The following is a 27957-nucleotide window of genomic DNA, read 5'->3' on the forward strand; positions in this document are numbered from 1 at the left end:
AAGCAGTTCTTAACTGTTAAAACACCATTTTAAGGTCAATATTATAAGCCGCTTTAAGCTAGATTGTTTTCGATAGTCTACAGAACAAATCGTTATACAATGACTTGCAAAACCAGCTCAACCTTGCCTCACTTCCGACTCTTTAAACATCTTCTGTAGCAGTGGTGTAGTCCTTGCTATACTCACGTATACTCAGTTTGCTTACTTTTTTCCATGAGCTGTTTGGGTATTACCACTTCTGAGGATCAATAATTGAGTATACCCTCAGTAGACTCACTTGTTTTTCTGATTAAACTTCCCTAATTTACATGTATTTGCGTCCCCTTCAACTGTATACCAAACGGGGTTTTTTTTAACTCACAACCTAATTTGTGAAGATGTGCCCATCTCCTACAATACTTACTTAAATATATATATGACACATTTTTCTTTGTTTAACCCAAAAGGATCTGATCCTGATCCACTCTAAAATCCTAAAATCGCCCCTGTAAAACAGTATTTCACATTTGTCTTAATTGTGCCTCTAGTGAATGACACTATACCGTATATAACACTAAAAACAATTAGGCAAAGACTACTCATAAATCGCGTAACAATGTGCAATTTAAAGGGGTAACTATAGTATATTATAGCGACAACAGAAGACAGACTCCTAATAGTTTGGTTTAAAGCAAGCATGCACGAATGTGACAATTAAAAATAATTGCTGATTGATGTTTACAGGAACCTATAAAATGTAAAGTAATAAGCCAGTAAAGAAAGTAAGCTAAAAAGCTGTCTTTCCATGTATGCACAGGCCCTTTTGAGTTAACTTAAATACAGGTAACTGATGTAAAAAAAAAAAATAAATAAATAAATAAATAATAATAATATATATATATATATATATAAAATCTCCAATGAATCGAAGAAACATTGACTTTCGTCGTTTCTTTGCCTACTTTCATTTAAAATTTGGGTGTAATAGTACACAACCTTTTTTTCTAGGACACCACTGTTCTGTACAACATCTTAAAGGACACATGCAATTGTTTTTTATAATCTGATCTTTTTATGAACGTGATTTTGTAGTTTTGTAATATTGTTTTTGTGATTTTTGCGTGAAACTTTATGTGCTGCCTGCCATCTTGACCAGGTCTCAATGGAAAAAGAGACAGTACTGTCTTAATGGGATCTCCTGGCTAAATAAAGGTATAATAATAATAATAATAATAATAATAATAATAATAATAACAACAACAACGCCCTGTTTTTGAATTTGCTTATTTATTTATTTTCCATTAGTTCTTTTGTCTGGACTCATTTCTAGATTTTGGTATCTTGCTTGAAATTCCTGTGCAAGATTGGGATAATTCTTTGATTTTGTCAAAATAAATTGCTGCGCATGGATTTTTTTGTTATGTGAGTCTCCATCTTGTGACAGGTGTGTTCTGTAGACAATCTTAAAGCGGCTAATAATATTGACCTAAAAATGGTGCTTAAAAAATTAAGAACTGCTTTTATTCTAGCCGAAATAAAACAAATCAGACTTTCTACAGAAGAACAAAAATATTATCAGACATACTGTGAACATTTCCTGAATCTGTTCAACATCATTTGGGAAATATTAGAAAAAAATAAATAAATCAAAGGGGGCGAATAATTCTGACTTCAACTGTAAATACACAGAAAAGGGAAAAATCGATGGCAATATATTAATTAAACTCTTAATTGGATTTTTAAGAAAATGTTATCAGATTCCACTGCACAGCGAACACAATGTGGGCCAATTCAAACTATTATTTAATTACGACGCATCAAATGTATTAATAGACACAACTGCTGCGTTCACCAATCACACCTCTTCATTCCAGCTCAAAGCCCTCATAGAAACACACCGGAGCAGCTTCAGCACCACGCGTCACGTGGACAGCGCCGCGCGTACACAGCAAACATGCGGCGCGTGCTCGACAGTGAGAAACTGCACAGAGATCAGACAGCCTGCACATCCACAGCGAGAGAGAGAGAGAGAGAGAGAGTGTGTGTGTGTGTGTGAGATGAAGATGAGCTTCTTTCTTCATGCACAATAAGACTTGAGGCGTGAAAGTAAACGGTTCTGCTTTATTTCACAGGTTTAGCGGCTCATTTTGACAGAACTCTAGGGTTGATCATTATAGCATGAATAAACCTCGCTCACTTCCGGCCGGAGACGCCGTATTCCTTTTATAGCAGCTGGGGAATATCTCCTTTATTTTACACTCCTCGAGAAGAAGTCAGTTCCGCCCAGAACCGGGAGTGACGTCACAGGCGACGGCTCGACGAAATCCAGTTCAGAAGCGCGCCGCTCAGTGCAGGACAGCAGTGCCGACAGCAGCCGGGAGAACTGGTGGGTTTCTCTGACAGATGCATGAAAACTGTTATTCTCACACCTCGTGCTCACAGTGTCAGGCTGGAGCTGCATGCCTGTATCTGCATGGAGGGTTTACTGATTCAGCTTCATTCCGATGCGCGGCGAGCTGCTGTAGGTGTGACCTGATTTACACACGACCGAGCAGAAAGCGCTGCGTTATTATATTTCATCAGTGCATGTTTATTCTGGACTGTGTTTGCTCATGATGGTGGTGATGGAGCTTTATTCGGGGAGCAGCTTTTGTCTTCTTCATATTCATGCGGAAATAATGTGGAGCGCGCGCACATGCCTGAATTCCGCGCGCGCACGCACAAACACGCACACACAGTTCATGAGCGTGAACTTAAACCGGTTGACCCCGTGTTGAAAATTAAATATGCATTAAGCAGTTATCTGCTTTTGTTACCTGATATTGTAAATATACATGGCTGATCGCAATAGTGGGTAGCGATATTATCTTAAAATATAATGAATTTACTTTTAAATAATACAAATAATAGCCAGTTATCGCTAAAATGTTATTGTTTGTGTGATATCCTCAATTACACATTCAGCTTTAATCATCATCATCAAATAATGAAGTCTAATTTTCATCTTTGTGTGTGTGTGTGTGTGTGTGTGTGTGTGTGTGTTTGCTCCACTAATTGTAACTGTGATATTTCAGTCTTTCTCATTCACTTTTTAAATACAATAATATGATAAAAAAAATGAAGATAATTGTGTTTTAGACATGCCGTGTGGAGTCTGCTGTGAGGTTAGCATCTGGAGCTAAAGACCAGCATGATGGAAAATGTAGACTGTTATTGTTCAACAAAGGGACAGCCCAGAAACTCTACCCCACACTCTCAGAAATCAAGGTATGTGAGCTGTCACTGGGGGGGTACCTTTTCAAAAGGTGCATATTTGTACCTGAAAGGTCCATATTAATACCAAAAAAGTACAAAAGTGTTCCTCTTAAAATTTGAGGTACTAATATCTACTATTAAGCTACCAATATGGACCCTATAAGTACAAACGTGCACCTTTTGAAAAAGGTACCAACCCCAGTGACAACTCGCGTACCTTTACTTCTGGGAGTGTAGATACTGCATAATAATAGGAAAATAAAAATGAGGTTAAATTCTTGTCTGGCTTGCAAAATGCTTTCAATGCTAAAAGAAACGCTGTATTCTAACTTAAGTTAGGTCCAGACGGAATCTGCAGACATTTTTTGCTATTTCTGCAGAGAATTTTGGTAAAAATCTGCAAATTTCTGCTGAATTATTTTGAGAGTATCCAGCGGAGTATTAAAACTAAAACCTTAATACATGAAATAAAAAGTAACACCTTTATAGCTTTTATTTAATGTTTAAAATGCAAATCCAATAAGACTCACTTTATTTGGTAAACAAAGCAAGTCTCTTATATAATATCTTTACTAAAAGACAGAGCATATTACTTAACAAACTGTGTTGTACATAAAGCAGATGAACATTTTCATAATAGTCAATAATATTGCAGTAATTCATTAAAAACCTGAATAAATGTAGAATTACACACATTTACTCAAGTAGATAAACAGAATTAATGATGGGCTAAAAATCTGCAGAAATATGTGGAATTCTGTGGAAAATCTGCGGAATTCTGAGCGTGCAGATTCCGTGTGGGCCTACTTATGAATAACAACAACAGTGATCAATAATAATAGGACTCGTATCCAAAGCAAACTGATATCAACAATATAGAACAGGGGTGTCAAACTCAGTTCCAGGAGGGCCGCAGCTCTGCATAGTTTAGTTCCAACCCTGCTTCAACACACCTACCTGTAGGTTTCAAACAAGTCTGAAGGACCCAGTTAGTTTGATCAGGCATGTTTGATTAGAGTTAAAGCTAAACCGTGCAGAGCTGTGGAGTTTGACAGCTGTTATTTAGAAGCTCTTGTTGAGAAGCTCTGGTAAATCTTTGTGTTTTTGTTTTACAGGTGTAATGATTCTGCATGAGACTAATCTGGATTCAGAGACACTGAAGATAAAGTCCTGAAAAAAAAGACTAAATCAACTCCGAAACATTTTCACAATCTTTTAGTAGGTTTTCAAAATTATATTGAAGCATCTCTTAGATTCTCCTAAAACACTACTGAAGAGATCCTGAAATGATAATGAACCACTACTGAAACTACTAATTCAGTAGTCAGGAAAAACTGCTGAAACTTCAAACATTCCTAAAACACTAGTGTAAGAAATGCACATGAAGCAACTGTGAAACAAACATTCCTGAAACAGTTCTAAAACAAACTGACCTAAAAAAAAAAATAGTAAACACTGCTGAAGAAAACTGAAATGATTCTGAAAAAAATGTAAACAAACGTTCCTGAAACTGAAATGCTGGAAAAACTACTGAAACAAACACTTCTCACTGCTGGATATGCAACTGCAGAGTAAATGATACTGAAATAAATATCCTGAAACACTATTAAAACATTATCGAAAGACAACTGAAACTCCCCTTAAAACATGACACATTTTTTGTAAATGTTACAATTTTCCTGAAACAATATTGAAACATTAAACAAAAGACAACTGAAACATTGTTACAACTCGCCAAAAACATTATTGAAACAAAACTAAAACATTATTACAACTTAAAACTTAAAATGCTATTAAAATAATACTGAAACATTGTACAACTCTCCTGAAACATTGACACAACTGTCCTGACATGAAACATTGTTAAAAGTTCTCTGAAATGCTGTTGAAAAACAACTGAAGCATTGTTACAACTCGCCTAAAACATTACTGAAACAAACCTAAAGCATTGTAATATTACTGAAAGAAACAACAGAATTTTTTTGTTTTGTTTAGTAGCACCTCTTCTAGAATGCAATTGAAACATTACTGAAACAAACATGAAACATTGTAACTACTTTCCTGAAATGCTATTAACACTACTGAAATAATCCTCAAACATTGTTACAAATTTCCAGAAATGCTATTGAAACATTAATGAAAAGCAACTGAAACAACTCTCCTAAAACATTACTGAAACAAAGACATTGCTACAACTTTCTTGAAATGCTATAGAAACATTCCTGAAACAAAACTGAAACATTGTACATCTCTCCCGAAACATTAGACATGTTGATTTTACTGTCTTGAAACAATATTGAAACATTACTGAAAAACAACTGAAACATTGTAGCAACTCTCCCTGAAACGCTTTTGAAACATTACTGAAACATTGTAGCAACTCTATAAAAACATTACTGATACATTACTGAAACATTGTAACAGCTCTTCTGAAACCAACTTGCAACATTGTTACAACTTTCTTAAAACACTATTAAAACGTTACTGAAAGAAACAGCTGAATTTTCTTCTGAAAAACAACTGAAACAAATCTCCCATAACACTACTGAAAAGATTCTGAAACTCTACTGAAACTTGATCTGGGCATTATGTTTTGGAGTGTGTGAGTGTATCATCATCATCATCAGTATGTCCACCAGAGCCGAGCTGCCGCTCTGCTGCTCTACGTGTGGAGAGTCGTGTGTGTTTGGAGAGCACCGGTCTAGCATCTGCTCCTGCAAGAAGCTCAGCTTAACCCCACGTCGGAGCTCTGAAGGTGGCCTGATGTCTCTGTACTCTCAGAGAGAAAGCAGCATCACCCGGCCTCTCCGTCTGGAGCTCCTGGACGCCCTGAGTTTGGCGACCGGCCCGCTCCGGAAGATCCTCATCCAGCGAGATTCACCCTCCGCTCTTCCTCCAGTTCTGGCAGTCGCCGTGAGCTCCAGAGCTCCAGAAATGGAGGCAGACTCCGGTCACGCTGTGGCCCGGCTGGGTGTGCCATGGCTGGGCAGGCTGGCTCTGGAGGCCCGGCTTCAGCAGCTGGCTCTGGAAGTCCAGGAACGGGTGTCGCTCAAACTGGAGGTACTTCAGGAGGAGGTGAAGAGGAGGAGCGCGGAGGTGCGGAGAGCCAGAAGAGAGAGCGAGAAAATGCTGACCGAAAAATATGAGGTGGAGAAAAGAGCGGCTCAACTGGAGAGACAAGTGGACATTTCTGTGGAGATGCTGGCGAGTCTGAGATATGAGCTGAGCGATCGAGACGAGCAACTACGCAGAAAACAACAGTGAGTGTTCAAATGAATGATGCATTAATGCTAGCACTGAGGGGACGCTTCAGTACAGTACAGATCACCGCTATAGAGGCCCGTTCTCATCCAACACGATAACTTAATAATACAGCACGCTAATAATAGAAGAATAAACACACTTGTGTTTAGGCATTGGCCGGTGTAAGATTCTGATGCTATGATAATCTTTGATGAAAATATCTCGGTTTTACTGCATCACAGTATCGTGATTACTACCCTTCATACCATATATTTTTATGACTATTTGTTTAGTTTTTTAGGGCACCAGTATCTCCAACAGCAAAAGACCCTCCACATCAGCAGCTACTGGTCAGCCCACCAGGGCAGTATAACAGAAAATGTTAGTGGTTTTACAACCTTGACTTTGCCTATCTGTGGTAAACCTTGGAACCAATATCATCCCATGCCTAGAGCTGATCAAGCACAATAGTGATAAATAAAAGGATAAATATATTTGTGATATTGGATAAAAATAACATTGCAATATTTTGTTTTTAATTATCGACAACAATATCAAGTATGGCACATCGCACTTTTTTACACAGCTAATACAGATTTTTTCTATGGAAATGAAGAAATGTCTCAGAAGAATCAGAAGAAATGTCGTTATTGCAATACTTAACGACAACAATATTGAATATCGCATATTTTTCTACAGAAATGTTCTATCGTAAGAAATATCATTTCGTAATACTTAACAATATTGAATATCGTTCTATGGAACTGTTATATTGTAAGAAATATCGTTATTGCAGTACTTAACAACAATATTGAATATCACATTTTTCTACAAAGCTCTACATAGCTCGTTCAATGGAAATGTTATATCATAAGAAATTAAAACTTATCAACATCAATATCAAATATTGCATATTTTTTCACATAGCTAATTAAAATTCATTTTTTTTGTAAAAGTTATATCGTAACATATTTTTAGTACAATACTTAACGACAACAATATCAAAAATGACATATTTTTCTTCATAGCTTATATAAGTTGAATTTTTCTATGGAAACATTATATCGTAAGAAATATCGTTATCGCAATACCTAAACAACAGTATCGAATACCGCACATAGCATACTTTTCTACATAGCTTAAAAAAATTGCATTTTTTTATGGAAATGTTATATCGTCAGAAATATTGCCTTTGCAGTACTTATCGACAACATTATCAAATATCGCACGTCATTTTTTTTTTACATGGCGCATATCGATTTTTTTTCTATGGAAAGTTATATCGTAAGAAATGTCGTTATCGCAATACTTAACAACAACGTCAAATATCACATATTTTTCTATGTAGCTCACAAAAAAATTTTTTTTGGGGGGATATATCGTAACAACTATTATCACAATACTTAGACAACATTATCGAATATCGCACATTTTTCTACACACTGTAGCTTTTAAAAGTTAAATTTTTCTATGGAAATATTACATCATAAGAAATATCATTATCGCAATACTTATCAATATTAATATTGAATATTACATATTTTTAACATAGCTTACATTGATTTTTTTAGGGAAAACTATATCGTAACAAATATCCTTATTGCAACACTTATCGACAACAATATCGAATATCACATACTTTTCTACAAAGCTTATAAAAGTTTATTTTTTTCTATTGAAATGTTATATTGTAAGAAATATCAATATCACAGTACTCAACAACATATTATTAAGTATTGCATATTTTCCTACATAGCTAATAATTTTTTTTTTTTATGGAAATTTTAAATTGTAAGAAATATTGTTATTGCAGTACTTATCAACAACAATATCAACTATCACATATCGCATATTTTTCTACATAGTTAATAGAAGTATACATTTTTAGAGAAAAGTTATATTATAACAAATATTATCGCAATACTTATTGACAACAAAATTGAATATCACATTTTTCTACATAGCTAATAAAAATATAAGTTTTTAATGGAAATGTTATATCATAAGAATTAAAAATTTATCAACATCATTATCTAATATTGCATATTTTTTCACATAGCTAATAAAAATTAATTTTTTTAGGGAAAATTATATCGTAACAAATATTTTTATTGCAATACGTAACGACAATAATATCAAAAATGACATTTTTCTACATAGCTTATAAAAGTTTAATTTTTCTATGGAAACGTTATATCGTAAGAAATATCATTATCGCAATACCTAAACAACAATATCGAATATCGCACATAGCATACTTTTCTACATAGCTTATAAAAACAGCATTTTTCTATGGAAATGTTATATCGTAAGAAATATCATTATCGCAATACTCATTAATATCAATATTGAATACTGCATATTTTTTTACAGTAATAGATTACATAGATTTTCTTAGGGAAAATTATATCGTAACAAATATCCTTATTGCAATACTTATCGACAACAATATTGAATATCACATATGTTTCTACATAGCTAATAAAAGAAGAATTTGTTTAGGGAAAAGTTATATTGTAACAAATATCGTTATTGCAATACTTATCGACAACACTATTGAATATCATATGTTTCTATAAAGCTTATAAAAGTTGTATTTTTCTATGAAAATGTTATATAGCAAGACATATCGATATTGCAGTACTTAAAAATATCAAATATCGCACATTGCATATTTTTCTGCATAGATAATAAAAAAAATCTTGAAAACGATATATATCGTGCCAAATATCGTTATCGCAGTACCTTGTACAGATTATTGCATATTATCAAATAGCCAGTTAACCTGTTTTACACACTGTTTTAAGTGTAAACATTTGAGTCCTTTGCGACAGATGGTGTGTGAGATGCATGTAAATGTGTGTGTTTGTGTTTAAGGGAAGTGTGTGAGCTGGACAGGTTTGTGCGAGACACGGCACTGCAGGAAGCGAGTGCAAAGATCCGTCTGCAACGTTTCATTGAGGATCTGCTGGAGCGAGCGGAGAGAGCAGAAACACAGCTGCAGAACATACACAATGATGTCACTTCCCCTCACAGACACCTGACAGGAAGTAGAGCCGCAGGATACCAGGTCAGATAGACCCAGAGCATGTTGTGCATGTTGAAGTCATCAAACGAGGGCTCCTATTATGGTTTAACATAATATTGTAAGAATTTAACAATCCACGACGCTCATGATTTATGACACTGAGCTCACAATAAGATCTTTTTTACATTTTTGCTAACAAAATGAGTTGAGACAATTTACAAATGAACAAAAAGTACTGAAAAAAATCTTCTCTTAGTCAAAGTTGTTTCTCTTAGTTGTTTCTAGTTCAAATATTGAAAAATTCTTGAGTAAACAAGTATTTTGTTACAGACAAGCAAAAATACATTGCTGCAACTCTCCTGAAACAATGACACAACTGTTCTAAAAACTATCGAAACATTGTTACAACTTCTCTGATATGCTAATGAAAGGTTACTGAAACAAACATGAAACATTGTTGCAACTACCCTCAAACATAACTGATACATTACCAAAACAAACATGAAACATTGTTACAATTTTCTTGAAACACTATTGAAACAAACTGAAACATTCACATCTCTCCTGAACATTACTGAAACAAACCTGAAACATTGTTGCATCTCTCCTAAAATGCTATTGAAAAGTTACTGAAACAATTGTTCAGAAACACTATTGAAACATCCATGAAACACTGTTACAACTCACCTGAAACATTGACACATCTCTCCTGAAACATTGTTGAAACATTACTGATACATTACTGAACCAAAACTCAAACATTGTTGCAACTCTCCTGAAACACTATTGAAACATTGCTGCAACTGTCTTAAAACATTGCTGATACATTACTGAAACAAACCTGAAACATTGTAACAACTTCTCTGGTATGCAATTGAGAGGCTATCAAAACAAACCAGAAAAATTGTTACAACTCTCTAGAAGCACTGTTGAAACGTTACTTAAACATTGTTGCAACACTTTTGAAACATTACTGGTACATTACTGAACTAACCTGAAACATTGTAACAACTTCTCCAAAACACTATTGAAACATTAATGAAACATTGTTACAGCTCTCCTGAAACATTGACACAACTCTCCTGAAACACTGTTGAAACATTACTGATACATTACTGAACCAAAACTCAAACATTGTTGCAACTCTCCTGAAACACTATTGAAACATTGCTGCAACTGTCTTAAAACATTGCTGATACATTACTGAAACAAACCTGAAACATTGACACATCTCTCCTGAAACACTGTTGAAACATTACTGATACATTACTGAAACAAACCTGAAACATTGTAACAACTTCTCTGGTATGCAATTGAGAGGCTATCAAAACAAACCAGAAAAATTGTTACAACTCTCTAGAAGCACTGTTGAAACGTTACTTAAACATTGTTGCAACACTTTTGAAACATTACTGGTACATTACTGAACTAACCTGAAACATTGTAACAACTTCTCCAAAACACTATTGAAACATTAATGAAACATTGACACAACTCTCCTGAAACACTGTTGAAACATTACTGATACATTACTGAACCAAAACTCAAACATTGTTGCAACTCTCCTAAAATGCTTTTGAAACATTACTGAAACATGAAACATTGTTGCAACTCTCCTGAAACACTATTGAAACATTGTTGCAACTCTCTTAAAACATTGATGATACATTACTGAAACATTGTAACCACTTCTCTGGTATGCTATTGAGAGGCTATCAAAACAAACCAGAAAAATTGTTACAACTCTCTAGAAGCACTGTTGAAACGTTATTTAAACATTGTTGCAACACTTTTGAAACATTACTGGTACATTACTGAACTAACCTGAAACATTGTAACAACTTCTCTGAAACATTAATGAAACATTGTTACAGCTCTTCTAAAACATTGACAACTGTCCCAAAAAGCTATTGAAACACTACTGAACAACAACTGAAACATTGTAACACATTTCCTGAAACACTTTTGAAACATTACTGAACCCTGAAACATTGTTGCAACTCTCCTAAAACGACATTGAAACGTTACTGAAACATTGTTGCAACTCTTTTGAAACATTATTGGTACATTACTGAACCAAACCTAAAATATTGAAACAACTTTTCTGAAACACTATTAAACATTAATGATACATTATTACAGCTCTCCTGAAACGTTGAATCATCAAACAAGGGCTCCTACTTTGGTTTTTAACACTATACTGTAAAGAATAAATAAATTAAATTAAAGGAATAGAACTGCTTTAAGTGACATTTAGAAATTAAAGTGATGATCATGTGTGTGTGTGTGTGTGTGTGTTTGTGTCAGAGGAGTTACAGTGTGTCGGGGATGAGCAGAAGATCTTCACATCTGTCTGATCACAGATCTGCTCAACACTACAGGTACATCAATTAGGCAAGTCATTGTATAACAGTGGTTTGTTCTGGAGACAATCCAACACTAATATTGCTGAAGGGGGAATAATAATGACCTTAAAATGGCTTTAAAACTATTAAAAACTGCTTTTATTGTAGCCGAAATAAAACAAATAAGACTTTCTCCAGAAGAACAAATATTATCAGACATGCTGTGAACATTTCCTGAATCTGTTCAACATCATTTGGGAAATATTATAAGAAGTACCCACAGGAGGCTGAATAATTCTGACTTCAATTGTATATACACAAATACACTCGCCGGCGACTTTATTAGGTACACCTTACTAGTACCAGGTTGGTCCCTTTTGCCTTCAGAACTGTCTTAATCCTTGGTGGCAGAGATTCAACAAGCTACAGCAAATATTCCTCAGAGATTTTGCTCCATATTGTCATGATAGCATCACACAGTTGCTGCAGATTTGTCGGCTGCACATCCATGATGCCAATCTCCCGTTCCACCACATCCCAAAGCTGCTCTATTGGATTGAGCTCTGGTGACTGTGGAGGCCATTTGAGTAAACTTTCTTAGATCATTCTCTGTAAACCCTAGAGATGGTTGTGCATGAAAATCAAAGTAGATCAGCAGTTTCTGAAATACTCAGAGCAGCCCGTCTGGCAGCAACAACCATGCCACGTTCAGTCTCTTAAATCCCCTTTCTTCACCATTCTGATGCTCAGTTTGAACTGCAGCAGATCCTCTTGACCATGTCTATATGCCTAAATGCAGTGAGCTGCAGCCATGTGATTGGCTGATCAGAAATTTTGTTAACGAGCAGTTGGCCAGGTGTACCTAATAAAGTGGCCGGTGAGTGTATTTCAGTATGAGACTCAATACATCATTGGCTGTGGTTCACAGGAGTGGCCCGAGCTAAAGTTAGTTCCTTGCACCTTTTCTCTGACTGGTGTAATTGTCAGCACAGCATTATGGGTAATGTAGTTATTAAGTGCTGTGCTCTGTGTGTGTGTGTCAGGTATGAGCGGAGGCCGCGGACATTGTCAGTGGGATCAGGGGGTTGCGAGGGCCACTGTTACGCCCGTCAGTACCAGCGTGTGTTTTACGGAGATGTGGAGGATCCAGACATACACTACAGGAGCCAACACACAGACGCAGAGTCAGACAACTGGAGCATTTACACTGACGACACACAACTGCACAGCGGATACAGCAGCACGGGTACAACACACACACACACACACACACACACACACACACAAACACACACACACACACACACACACACACACACACACACACACACACACACACACACACACAAACACACAAACACACAAACACACACACACACACACACACACACACAAACACACAAACACACACACACACAAACACACACACACACACACACACAAACACACACACACACACAAACACACACAAACACACACACAAACACACACACAAACACACACACATACACACAAACACACACACACACACACACACACAAACACACACACACAAAAACACACACACACAAACACAAATACACACAAACACACACAAACACACACACAAACACACACACAAACACACACACAAACACACACACACACACACACAAACACAAACACAAACACACACACACACACACAGTGAATGGCTGTAGTGAACGGGGGCTCGTCCGGGATTGTATTTTAAATGTAAATATAAACTCTTATGTTTGAAATATACACCAGCTCATCTGAGACAGCGAGTGTAACACAACAGAATAAGATCAGTATTACATATCATTACATATCTCAAAAGCTGTGTATATGATGTTTATGTTGTGTGTGTGTGTGTGTGTGTGTGTGTGTGTGTGTGTGTGTGTGTGTGTTGATCAGGTCAGGATCTCCACTGGTGCGTGAACAGAGTCAGTGGGTCAACTGAGAGTTCAGAACGTCTGCGGCTCAAAGCGGCTCTGTTCTGTGTGTTCATCTACCTGGACACACACACTCTGCTGACCGCCGCTGAGGTGCGTGTATGTGTGTCTGTAAGAGTAAGTGACTGAGTGACTGTTGTTTTACTAGTGTTTACTGGTGTGTTTGTGTGTTTCAGGTGTGTAAAGACTGGCGGAGTGTCGCTCGTCATCCTGCTGTGTGGACCAGAGTAACACTAGAGAACGCACGCGTGTCCACCAAGGCAAGAATACACACTTCTGACTCCATCAGTCTACACTCAATCACATTCATTCATCTTCTTTCGTCTTAGTCCCTTTATTCATTAGGGGTCACCACAGCGGAATGAACTGTTAACTATTCCAGCATATGTTTTACACAGCTGATGCCCTTCCAGCTGCAACCCAGTACTGGAAAACACCCATACACAACGGTCAATTTAGTTGATCAGTTCCCCTATAGCGCATGTGTTTGGACTGTGGGGGAAACCGGAGCACTAGGAGGAAACCCACACCAACACGGGGAGAACATGCAAACTCCACACAGAAACACCAACTGACTCAGCAGGGACTCAAACCAGAGACCTTCTTGCTGTGAGGCCACAGTGCTAACCACCCGTGCTAGCAACTATGTAGCCAGCTACACAACATTAACACATCAAACACAAACCACTCCCGTCACTCACCTAGAGAAGTCAATCCCTGCACGACGTGGATATTTGGACTAGAAACAAGACGTCCAAGTACGTCATTAATATGAATCAGTATTAGCCTTTGTATATTCTGCTTTACTATTTTATTGAATATGAAAGTCTGAATGTGCGAATATAAAACCAACTTTACCTCAAGCAGAAACAGACCTTTTTATTAATATCAATATTTGCCCTCCAAATCACACGTTTAGTTAAATGTTTTTAGGAATGACCTTGTTAAATGTTTACTTTTGTGTAAAAATGGTTAATTCGGTTAATCACATTATGATTGGCTGATACCAAACCCAATTTAGCAGCAAACAAAAGGCCCAATTTGGAAAGTCCTTCTTTAAAAGTGTAGACTTTCCATGTTGGGCCTTTTGTTTGTTGATAAATTTGATTTGCTATCAGCCAATCGTAATGTGATTTTGCTTGTTTTAAATGTAAAACTCACTTGATTTTTAATTAATACTTAATTCAAGGAAATCTTTCTTTAAGCAAACTAAGAAATCTGCCAGTGGTGTGAGCAAAATATCTTATTTTCAGATTGAAGTAGGATTATTTTGCTTGCTTTAAGGAAAAACTCACTTACATTTGAATGATTTCTTGAAACAAAAACAATAACTTTTCACTTTTCTTGCTGATTTGTAGATATTTAGACTAAAAACAAGACAAAAACGAGGAAGAAAGGCATATACCTGCAATGTAAAAGTCTTCACAAATTAAATGTTGATGTAACATTCATTTTATTGCTTCTCACGTATCAGAAAATTTAACTTTTACTTGTTATATCGAATGCATAAATCTGGGGAATTAAGCAAAGGAATATCCACCATCACAACAACAGTCTCTAAAAACAAGCACACAGTGAGCAGAATTTCATCTAAACATGACTAAATCAATGTCTGATAGTCAGTCAAACAAATAACAAGTAATCACAGCAATATCTGCACATCCTCAATCCAACAAACGACAACAAAACCAGCCAGAGCAAATCCCCCAGAAGACCAAACCAGCAAACATCATTAATATGAACAAAAGACCAAAGTTTTACCTGTTCAGAAGGATATTTACATCCGTTAGTTCCAAAAACAGCCTGCAAACAACTTTCAAATGGCTTCTCCAGCTGACAAAGGCTAAAGAGCTAATGCTGTAACTAGCAACACTAAATCCTCCAGTCCACTAGAGGGCGCAAACACAAACACTGTTTTTTCTCTCAAGGTAAAATCAATTCAATTCAATTCAATTCAGCTTTATTTGTATAGCGCTTTACAATGTAGATTGTGTCAAAGCAGCTTCACATAAATGGTCATAGTAACTGGAACAGTGTGGTTCAGGTTTTAGTGTTTAAGTTCAGTTCAGTTTAGCTCAGTTCAGTGTGATTTAATCATTACTGAGAGTTCAAACACTGAAGAGCCAATTCATCACAAACTCTGATCTCTCTATTAATTATCATATATTAGGAAACTATACAAAAAAAAAAGATTTTAGTCTCAATAACTATAAAGATAATGATAAAGACGTTGCTGTTAAACAGCAGCAGAGTTCAGACCACTGTATAGCACCAGACCAGCTGTAATGATCAAGAACTATTTCTTTAAACTTAATTTGGGAATAATTCATTGATATTTGCACCTGAAATTGTCTTATTACTTTACCTATATATTTATATAGCAGTTCTTTGATTTAGTTTAATACAGTGCACCTTTTCTGTTATTGTTTCTGTTTTATGCAAATAGAAATATGATACATGATGGAAAACATGTACAGTACATTATTCATATTTGTATTTCATATCAAATACATGACAAATACAGTACAACATATATTTCTAAATATTGCAAGATGACACTTACATAATATATCTATACATACATATTTGAAAAATATATATGTAAACATTTTTACATTTTTTTTTCAATATTTCAAAATATGTCATATATTTGGTCATACATGCAACATTAATTCCTTTTCTTGTCAGCTTAGTCCCTTTATTAATCCGGGGTCGCCACAGCGTAATGAACCGCCAACTTATCCAGCAAGTTTTTACACAGCGGATGCCCATCCAGCTGCAACCCATCTCTGGGAAACATCCACACACACATTCACACACACACACACACACACACTACGGACAATTTAGCCTACCCAATTCACCTGCACTGCACGTGTTTGGACTGTGGGGGAAACCGGAGCATCCGGAGGAAACCCACACCAACACAGGGAGAACATGCAAACTCCACACAGAAACACCAACTGAGCCGAGGCTCGAACCAGCGACCTTCTTGCTGTGAGGCGACAGCACTACCTACTGCGCCACTGCCTCACCATATATGCAACATATATCTGAAAATACTGCATATATATATATATATATATATATATATATATATATATACAGCTGAAGTCAGAATTATTCGCCCCCATTCACAGTATGTCTGATTATATTTTTTCTTCTGGAGAAAGTCTGAATTTGCCACTTTGAGCTATATTTGTTCTCGATAGTCTCCAGAACAAACCATCATTATTCAATAACTTGCCTAATTACCCTAACCTGCCTAATTACCCTAGTGAAGCCTTTACATGTCACTTTAAGCTGTATAGAAGTGTCTTGAAGAATATCTAGTCTAATATTATTTACTGTCATCATGACAAAGAGAAAATAAATCAGTTATTAGAGATGAGTTATTAACACTAGCATGATTAGAAATGTGTTGAAGAAATCTGCTCTCTGATAAACAGAAAAATGGGGGAAAAATAAACAAGGGGGCGAATAATTCTCACCTTAACTGTGTGTGTATATATATATATATATTATATTGCCATTATTATAATATTTCTAAATGTATGTTGCCTATATAATGAAATATATATGCACATATATCCAAAAATGAGCTTGTCACGTGTCATATATGTAATTTGCATGTATTTCCCTGTATCAGATTTCTATTAGAGTATACAATTTGCAAAAAAAAAACAGTTTTGAAACAGCAGTTTACTTGACTAAAGCGATTTCAGAAGCGTTTCGAGACCTGGCGAATCTGTGTTTGACTGACGGGGAAAAAAAACCCTGAATAATCTCATGTAGCTTGGTGGGCCGTGCGTGTGCAATAGCTCGAGTTCAAATCCTGATGAATACAAATATTCTGAAATTATGACTTTATGTATTTTATTAATGTTAATATTTTATGACCAAATCAAGACATTTGTATTCATAAAGTGTTCATTTGGATGGAGGGGTGTAGCGGACACTTTAAAAGTGGAGGGGGAAAAGCTGAATGAGATTCAAAATTTGACATTAATTTTATTATTAATCACCTGTTTCTAAATGGTCTGTCTCTAAAAGTGAGGGGGACGAATCTTCCCGTCCCCCACCGGTTGCTTCGCCCCTGTTCTGATGTCAGACCAATGTTAAAACACGTAACAAGAACAGAGCATTTAAAAACTAACATCTACAGCTGCATCACCCTGGATTCAAACCCATTATCTCTGCATGTAACTCTCTCAGCTTCACGAAATCTCTCGAACACTCGACTCTACAACAGCAGGTTTAATACCTTAATTTGCTGTACTGTGTCTTTGCTGAAGCTGTTCCAGAGCAATGCATAAAAATGACCAGTAGAGACGGGTTTTGAAATATTTCGAAGCTTTGAAACATTTGCTTCACCTGTTTGAGTGTTTCACAAAGCCTCGCTTCGCCCAACACCAATGTTTTGTTTCATTGTGTGTGTGTTTGTGTGTAGTTTCTGCAGACTCTGTCTCAGTGGTGCAGTCAGACTCAGTGTCTCGTTCTTCAGAACCTTAAACCACGAGCTCGAGCCAAGAAAGAAAGCAAAGACGAGTACATCCGAAGCACCAGGTAGAGCATATTTAGTTTGATCACGCTGAAAAAAAAAACCGCTTCTGTTTGAGGAACGAGTGTTTAATGAGCTGCCTGTCTTGTGTCTTTGATGAGGGGCGGACTGGAGGCGGGACTGGAGGCGGTGCTAAAGGCAGCAGGGCGGAGTCTGGTGGTTTTGAGCATCTCTAATTGCTCGAATATTTTGACGGACAGGTGTTTGTGGCTCGTCAGCTGTCACTGCCGCTCACTGCAGTCGCTCACATACAGGTGACAGAAACACATATACAATACACACATCGCAGATATTTAAACTTTAGATATTATTCGGAAAATACTGTACGAGTTCTGTTTTACAGATAAAAGAATTACAGTTATTACATTACAAACGTAGCTACAACACAATGAGTCACAAACAATTACATTTAATAATGAAAATCGTATGCAAAAGCTGAGTAAAACATCCATAGTGTAACTTCTTTCATGCGCTTATTGATACTCTTTAATAATTTTATTAAGCTCTTTAATAAATGTTATTATGATGTGTGTTATTTCTGTGGTGTGTTTGTAATGGTTTTGATTGTTTCAGGAGTGCGTCAGATCCAGTGGGTCAGGAGGTGATCTGGGCTCTGGGCGCAGGATGTCGAGACATCACTGCGCTACGAATCGCTCCCATACAGCCGTGGTCAGAATTTATAACATATATATTTATTTCAATGTAGATAAAAAACAATATTGTCTCATTTCCAGATGAGCAGTTGCAGTGCAGTCGAGCAAAAATTCTACAAATAAACCAATGCAATCTAACGCAACGCAATCTCTACAAATAAACCAACGCAATCTAACGCAACGCAATCTCTACAAATAAACCAACGCAATCTAACGCAACGCAATCTCTACAAATAAACCAACGCAATCTAACGCAACGCAATCTCTACACATAAACCAACGCAATCTAACGCAACGCAATTTCTACAAATAAACCAATGCAATCTAACGCAACGCAATCTCTACAAATAAACCAACGCAATCTAACGCAACGCAATCTCTACAAATAAACCAATGCAATCTAACGCAACGCAATCTCTACAAATAAACCAACGCAATCTAACGCAACGCAATCTCTACAAATAAACCAATGCAATCTAACGCAACGCAATTTCTACAAATAAACCAATGCAATCTAACGCAACGCAATCTCTACAAATAAACCAATGCAATCTAACGCAACGCAATCTCTACAAATAAACCAACGCAATCTAACGCAACGTAATATCTACAAATAAAACAATGCAATCTAACGCAACGCAATCTCTACAAACAAACCAACGCAATCTAACGCAACGCAATCTCTACAAATAAACCAACGCAATCTAACGCAACGCAATCTCTACACATAAACCAACGCAATCTAACGCAACGCAATTTCTACAAATAAACCAATGCAATCTAACGCAACGCAATCTCTACAAATAAACCAACGCAATCTAACGCAACGCAATCTCTACAAATAAACCAATGCAATCTAACGCAACGCAATCTCTACAAATAAACCAACGCAATCTAACGCAACACAATCTCTACAAATAAACCAATGCAATCTAACGCAACGCAATTTCTACAAATAAACCAATGCAATCTAACGCAACGCAATCTCTACAAATAAACCAATGCAATCTAACGCAACGCAATCTCTACAAATAAACCAATGCAATCTAACGCAACGCAATCTCTACAAATAAACCAACGCAATCTAACGCAACGCAATCTCTACAAATAAACCAACGCAATCTAACGCAACGCAATCTCTACAAATAAACCAACGCAATCTAACGCAACGCAATCTCTACAAATAAACCAACGCAATCTAACGCAACGCAATTTCTACAAATAAACCAATGCAATCTAACGCAACGCAATCTCTACAAATAAACCAACGCAATCTAACGCAACGTAATATCTACAAATAAAACAATGCAATCTAACGCAACGCAATCTCTACAAATAAACCAACGCAATCTAACACAACGCAATCTCTACAAATAAACCAACACAATCTAACGCAACGCAATCTCTACAAAAAAACCAACGCAATCTAACGCAACGCAATCTCTACAAATAAACCAACGCAATCTAACGCAACGCAATCTCTACAAATAAACCAACGCAATCTAACGCAACGCAATCTCTACAAATAAACCAACGCAATCTAACGCAACGTAATATCTACAAATAAAACAATGCAATCTAACGCAACGCAATCTCTACAAACAAACCAACGCAACCTAACGCAACGCAATCTCTGCAAATAAACCAACGCAACCTAACAGCAATTCGTAACTTTTTGATTTAGTGGCTAATTATATTGTTTGATTTGTATAAAATCTTTTACTTTTAAAATTAACTTGTACAATCTCCTTCATACATTTTACTATCATTTTCTAATCCTCCAATGAGTGGTAGGTTCAGCTGGATCTCGCGATAAAACGTAACCATTTTATGCATTGCAGAAAAGTTACTAATTCGTACACAAATTCACGCAATTTTGTTCTTTTAAAAAAAAAGTAAGATTTTAAAAAGGAGGCGTGGCCCCAAACCACACCCATAAACCCTCCCCTTGTTGGAGGATATGAAAATTATAGTAAAATGTTTGAAAGCAATCGTACGAACTAGTAAAAAATTCTTGTAAATAATTTTTTTGTGCGAACGCACATTGTTATTCTTTAGACTAATAACTAATCAGCCCATATACAGCCGTGTCAGAATATAATCGAACATATATTTATTTAAATGTAGATAAAAACTCTATTGGCAGAACAAAAAAACTTGTTTTGGTAATCTTCAGTCTGGATTGGATTGGCTCCTTCTAAGATGATGTCAGTTCTCCACCCACAATATTCTTAGCCCCACCCGTCTTACCTTTAGTTTTCTGTTGATGCGCAAAATAAAGCCCCACCCCCTACTCTATATTCATTTCCAGTTAAAAGTACATCAACATACTAAATAAATGATTACTTTATGAGCTGCCCGAAATCCTCGTCATTCTAGCAAAAAGCTTTTTTTGCAATATATGAGTATTTTTGCTAATTTTTAGTTAGCGCAAATTTTAAATGATCAAAATATGTTGGGATGTTTCAATTAGGCGTATAGTCAACTTTACTTTGTACAGTTTGAGGGGTAATCGAAGCATGTCTACTGTCACATGACCACTGAAGCCCTGCCTCTGTTCTGTCCAGCCTGCAGCCCAGTCGCTTCAGTAACCGATGCTTGCAGCTGATTGGCCGCTGCTGGCCGAATCTGTGCCGGGTGGGTGTGGGCGGAGCCGGCTGTGGTGTGCAGGGATTGGCTTCTCTGGGTGAGTGACAGGAGTGGTTTGTGAGTTTGTGTTTAATGTTGTGTAGTTAGATTCGCTTGCTAGCCAAGGTAAATTTCAGTTTAGATGGCACTAATCCTGGGATTTAGTACTATGAAGTTATCTAAGCTTTAATCAATCTTTGTTGCCATGGTATTTTGAAAATCTGATAATCTGCTACAGTTCAGGTTATGTTCAGATTATGTTGTAGATATGTTCTGTTTTTGTTCAGATTATGCTCATGTTATGTTCTGGTTATGTTCAGATTACATTCAGTATATGTTCAGATTATGTCCTGGTTATATTCAGTTTATGTTCAGTTTATGTTCAGATAATGTTCAAGCTATGTTCAGATTGTGTTCTGGCTATGTTTAGGCTATGTTTAGTTTACGTTCAGGCTATGTTCAGTTTAGATTCTGGGTATATTCAGGTTATGTTCTGGTTAAATTCAGATTATGATGTATTTATGTTCAGTTTATGTTCTTGTTATGTCAAGATTATATTCAGGCTATGTTCGGCTTATGTTCTGATTATTTTCAGATTATGTTCAGGCTATGTTCGGTTCATGTTCAGGCTATGTTCAGTTTATGTTCTGGTTATATTTAGATTATGTTCTGGTTATATTCAGATTATGTTTTGGCTATGTTCAGTTTATGTTTAGGCTATGTTCAGTTTAGGTTCTGGTTATATTTAGGTTATGTTCTGGTTAAATTCAGATTATGTTGTAGTTATAGTCAGTTTATGTTCTGGTTATGTTAAGATTATATTCGGGCTATGTTCGGCTTAAGTTCTGATAATATTCAGATTATATTCAGGCTATGTTTAGGTGATGTTCTGGTTATATTCAGATTATGTTTTGGCTATGTTCGGTTTATGTTTAGGCTATGTTCAGTTTATGTAAGGCTATGTTCAGGTTATGTTCTGACTGTATTTAGATTATGTTCAGTTTACATTCAGACTATGTTCAATTTAGGTTTTGGTTATATTTAGATTATGTTTAGGCTATGTTTCGTTTATGTACAGGCTATGTTCAGCATATGTGCTGGTTATATTCAGATTATGTTCTGACTTTGTTCAGTTTATGTTTAGGCTATGTTCAGTTTAGGTTCTTGTTATAGTGAGATTATGTTCTGGTTGAATTCAAAATATGTTACAATTATGTAAGGCTATCTTTATCTCATGTTCTGGTTATACACAGATTATGTTTAGGCTATGTTCATTTTATGTAAGGCTATGTTCAGATTATGCTCAGGTTATGTTTAGTTTATGTTTTAGTTATATTTAGATGATGTTTGGTTGTATTTAGATTGTTCAGGCTATGTTCAGTTTATGTTCTAGTTATGTTCAGACTATCTTTTAGTTATATTTAGATTATGTTCTGGTTAAATTTAGATTTTGTTGTAGTTACGTTGAGATTATGTTCATGTTATGTTATAATGATAAAATATTTAGTTAGTTCCTGAACATAACAAGAACATAACCTGAACATAAAGAAAATAATATTAATAAGAACATAATTTGAACATAACCAGAACTTAACTAGAACATAACCTGTTCATAATCTGATCATGATCTGAACATAATCTGAACATAACCAGAACAAAACTGCACTTATTTGGTTTGTAAACCAACATTGTAATTCTGAGTTTGTTAAGCCAGCATCTTGATACAGGCCGCTGGTTCTCCAACACACATGAATGAGTTTGCGAGTGTCTACTTAATGTGTTGTTCTTGTGTGTGCAGTAAGGAACTGTGTGAATCTGTGTGTGCTGGAGCTCCATCATATGAATGAACTGAACCAGGAGGCGGCGCTAGAGATCTGCAGAGACGGCCTTCAGCAGCTACACACACTGGCATTCATCTGCACACCCGTCACCGCTAAAGCTATCCTGCACTTCACAAGTGAGAGACACACAACCCTGCAGCATACACTAATGATCGGTCGAGTTAAAACACTGAAGGAGACTTCCGTTAATAATCATTTAACATTAGTTTTTATATTAGCATGTGCCTTATGATTGGTCACTTCTGTTTTGCATGTATTTATTCATCTACAATGCAGAGACATCATTTAGTGCGTTCTCTCTCTTTTTCTGTGTGTGTGTGTGAGGTGTGTGTCCGAGTCTGAAGTGTGTGGTGGTTCAGTTGTCTATAGCGGATTACTTTGAGGATGCTGAAAATGAAGAGGCCAAGAGATTATTTGAGGAGATCGTCAACAATCTACAGGTCAAACACTGCTGGAGTTCAGATCATTTAGTTGCTTAAGTGTTAAAAGAGTGTAATGAATATTGAATGTGTGTGTGTGTGTGTGTGTGTGTGTGTGTGTGTGTGTGTGTGTGTGTGTGTGTGTGTGTGTGTGTGTGTGTGTGTGTTTGTACTCCTGCAGGCGTTGAGAAAGAGACCCGGCCTGTGTGACGTCCTTCAGATCAAAGTGGACAAACCCTGAAAATACACGTTACTGTGACAATCTGATGCACACACACACACACACATGCACAAACAAACACACACACAAACACACATGTACAATTTCACAAAAACACACACAAACTCACAGATGCACACACATATATGCACACACACACACACACACACACACACACACACAATCATCTTCAGACACAAATGCTCACACACACACACACATGCGCAAACACAAATACAAGTGCACAGGTGCACACACACACATAAAAGTGCACACGCGTATGCATGCACACACACACAAACATATGCAAAAACACTGACACTCATGCACAAACAAACACACATGTGCAAACACACACATGAACATACGCATGCATGCACAAACACATGCACGCATACACACACGGACAAACACACAAACACACACTCTGGCACACACACACACATGCACAAATATACACACATGCACAAATGTTAAACACACAGGCACAAACACACACACACACACACACACACAAATGAACAAACACACTCACACACACAAACACAGACACACACAAATGCACACACACACACACACAGAAACACACAAATCACAAACATACTCACACACACACACACACACAAAATGCACAAACACACTCACACACACACACAAATGCACAAACACACTCACACACACACACACACACACACGCACACAGAAACACACAAATGCACAAACATACTCACACACACACACACACACACACACACACACACACACACACACACAAAGGCACAAACACACTCACACACACAAATGCACAAACACACCCACATACACACTAAGGCACAAACACACACACACACACACACACACACAAATGCACAAACATACTCACACACACACACACACACACACACACACACACACACACACATACATACACACACAAACACACACATACAAATGCACAAACATACTCACACACACACACACACACACACACACACACACACACACACACACACACACACACACACAAAGGCACAAACACACACACACACACACACAGACACACACACACAAATGCACAAGAGCACATTATTATGTAAATTCATTCATTTAAACATAAGTAAAGCCAAACACACACACACACACACACACACAAAGGCACAAACACACTCACACACACAAATGCACAAACATACTCAAACACACACACACACACACACACACACACACACAAATGCACAAACACACTCACACAAATGCACAAACACACTCACACACATACACACACACACGCACACAGAAACACACAAATGCACAAACATACTCACACACACACACACACACACACACACAAAGGCAAAAACACACTCACACACACAAATGCACAAACACACCCACATACACACTAAGGCACAAACATACTCACACACACACACACACACACACACAAATGCACAAACATACTCACACACACACACACACACACACACAAACACACACATACAAATGCACAAACATACTCACACACACACACACACACACACACACAAAGGCACAAACACACACACACACAAATGCACAAACATACTCACACACACAGACACAGACACACACACACACAGACACACACACACACAAATGCACAAACATACTTACACACACACACACACACACACACACACACACACACACACACACACACACACACACACACACACAAACACACACATACAAATGCACAAACATACACACACACACACACACACACACACAAACACACACAAAGGCACAAACACACACACACACAAATGCACAAACATACTCACACACACAGACACAGACACACACACACACAGACACACACACACGCAAATGCACAAGAGCACATTATTATGTAAATTCATTCATTTAAACATAAGTAAAGCCAAACACACACACACACACACACACACACACACACACACACACACACACACACACGCTGCACTTTTTGAGAGGTTTGGGTTTTGACAGAGGCACACTTCTCCCACAAACAAACACTCAGGACAGCTTACTTTAACACTACAGTGGCTTTAGGAACAGAACACAATATAGTGTGTGTAGAGCTCTTAGCTGTAGTGGTGTTGTGGCAATAACTAGCAGTAAACTACTGAATCACGTACTGTTCAAACACATGTAAACACACACACACACACACACACACACACAACCGTCTTCCATCGGGTGTCTTCAACAAACTCAAAGATCAGGAATCTGGACTGATTCTGTGTGTGTGTGGAGTGTGTGAACATATCATTAGTGCTACATTCAGACTGTTTATATTTTAACCTCAGCACACATGTGGCTCAATCTATGAGGTGAACTAAAACAAAGCCCTTGCTTATTATTAGCAGCGTCACCAAGATTATAATATCCCACATGAAAAATACTGCAGAAATTCAAAGTACAAACAGCAGAATCACCACAACAGATCCATTACTATAGCTGTTGTGTTATCATAGCACCTGCAGAATCTTCACAACATTACTATAGTTGATGTGTTACCATAGCAATTGTAGAATCACCACAACAGATCAATTACTATAGTCGTTCTGTTACCATAGCAACTGCAGAATCACCACAACATTACTTTAGTTGTTGTGTTACCATAGCAACTGCAGAATCACCACAACAGATTAATTACTGAAGTCGTGTTACCATAGCAACTGTAGAATCACCACAACAGATCAATTTGAGTATTTACATAAATCTCTACAGTATTGTTCATGTGGGAATCTTTGCTCATTAATATAGCAGTAATGAATTGAAAATCTTGCACATTCACAGAAAAAAAGCTTATTTTCTAAACATGTTCAAAATAAAATGGCGTAAGAGAATAGTTCCAGTCTTTCAAGTGAAATTTCACTTCATTCGACCTTTTCCAACAAAAAGGGCCCTATAAAACTCAGCAGATGGAGAGTCATCAGAGTTTGCGGATTAACTTTATTGTGGACCAAAGCTACTTTATTTTGCAAATGATAATCTTCAAAAAATTATTTTAGACAATCCGAATTATGTCTGAGCAAATAAACTGCCACATTAATATATGAACAAGATGTTTTTCATCTTTAAAATCTTCAGAGCACATCAGTGGACTCACTGTGGTATTTACATGTCTTCCTTTTTCTATGGCACAAAAAAGATCAACAAAATCTCGCACTTTTCATCTTCTACTCTTGATTTTTATGTCACTTTAAACGTTTAAAAAAAGAGAGTTATGCCATATATGAATAATGTGTCTGAAATAAATTGTGTTTGTTTTTACGAAGCACATGAGCATTATGAGCTTTATTAATACTCGATGTGTTCATATTTGTTTGCTCATTATTGAAGAGTTGGTCTCACTTTACAGTAATGTATATTTAATAATAACCATTAATAAAAACCAAAAAGAGAGTTTAATCTAACAATAAATGAGTGTATTTTCATTATCAAAGATGATCAATTACTGTCATTGATGTACTGTTCATTGTTTACTTGTGTTAGTAAGTACATGAACTAAAGGGACCTTCATTGTAAAGCGTGACTGAAGTGTCTACATGCAGCTAGTCCTCTGTGTAGTGCTAGTAAAGTGAGTTTAGCACTAAATAAACAAAGGTTGAGATGCTTATTTTGACATATCTGTGTAACTATTACCTCTTTTAACAACAAACATGTATGGTGCATTTTCATGGATGATGTACTTTGTCTAAAAAAGTAGAAGTGCAAAATAAAAATATACAGTACCTGAGTGTTGCCTTTTAATGTATTTTCATTCGGAAACTGCTAGTAAATTCACACAATTAATTGCTTTT

At 36.7% G+C, this 27957-nt stretch overlaps 3 protein-coding genes across 5 annotated transcripts in view; 1 reads left to right on the plus strand and 2 right to left on the minus strand.

Moving 5' to 3' along the window:
* Positions 1-15696, minus strand: part of cyp17a2 (cytochrome P450, family 17, subfamily A, polypeptide 2) — a 38190-nt gene extending 22494 nt beyond the window's left edge. For all 3 annotated transcript variants that reach the window (XM_068216809.2, XM_068216808.2, XM_073938748.1), the window contains exon 1: positions 15567-15696. The gene's annotated coding sequence lies outside the window, so the exon portion shown is untranslated. The remainder of the gene's footprint in view (positions 1-15566) is intronic.
* fhip1ab (FHF complex subunit HOOK interacting protein 1Ab) overlaps positions 1-27957 on the minus strand; it is a 446377-nt gene that overhangs the window by 310073 nt on the left and 108347 nt on the right. The gene's annotated exons all lie outside the window — the stretch shown is intronic.
* si:ch73-290k24.5 lies at positions 1952-27893 on the plus strand. Its single transcript, XM_005170605.5, has 14 exons — positions 1952-2365; positions 4350-6494; positions 9355-9547; positions 11813-11886; positions 12894-13096; positions 13768-13898; positions 13982-14065; positions 18256-18371; positions 18468-18620; positions 18940-19035; positions 21587-21705; positions 23446-23604; positions 23813-23928; positions 24089-27893. Exons 2-14 carry the CDS (start codon positions 5863-5865, stop codon positions 24146-24148), a joined length of 2136 nt encoding a protein of 711 aa, XP_005170662.1. The 5' UTR covers positions 1952-2365; positions 4350-5862; the 3' UTR covers positions 24149-27893.

This window comes from Danio rerio, chromosome 23 (genome assembly GCF_049306965.1).
Source record: "Danio rerio strain Tuebingen ecotype United States chromosome 23, GRCz12tu, whole genome shotgun sequence".
In the NCBI taxonomy this organism is placed as follows: Eukaryota; Metazoa; Chordata; class Actinopteri; order Cypriniformes; family Danionidae; genus Danio; species Danio rerio.

What these genes read in the sequence shown, in the direction of transcription:
- si:ch73-290k24.5 (XM_005170605.5), top strand. Translation starts at nt 5,863, where the DNA reads ATGTCCACCAGAGCCGAGCTGCCGCTCTGCTGCTCTACGTGTGGAGAG. An exon ending in GAGTACATCCGAAGCACCAG is followed by an intron (nt 18,372 to 18,467) that starts GTAGAGCATATT and finishes GTCTTTGATGAG; the next exon opens with GGGCGGACTGGAGGCGGGAC. An exon ending in CTGCAGTCGCTCACATACAG is followed by an intron (nt 18,621 to 18,939) that starts GTGACAGAAACA and finishes TGATTGTTTCAG; the next exon opens with GAGTGCGTCAGATCCAGTGG.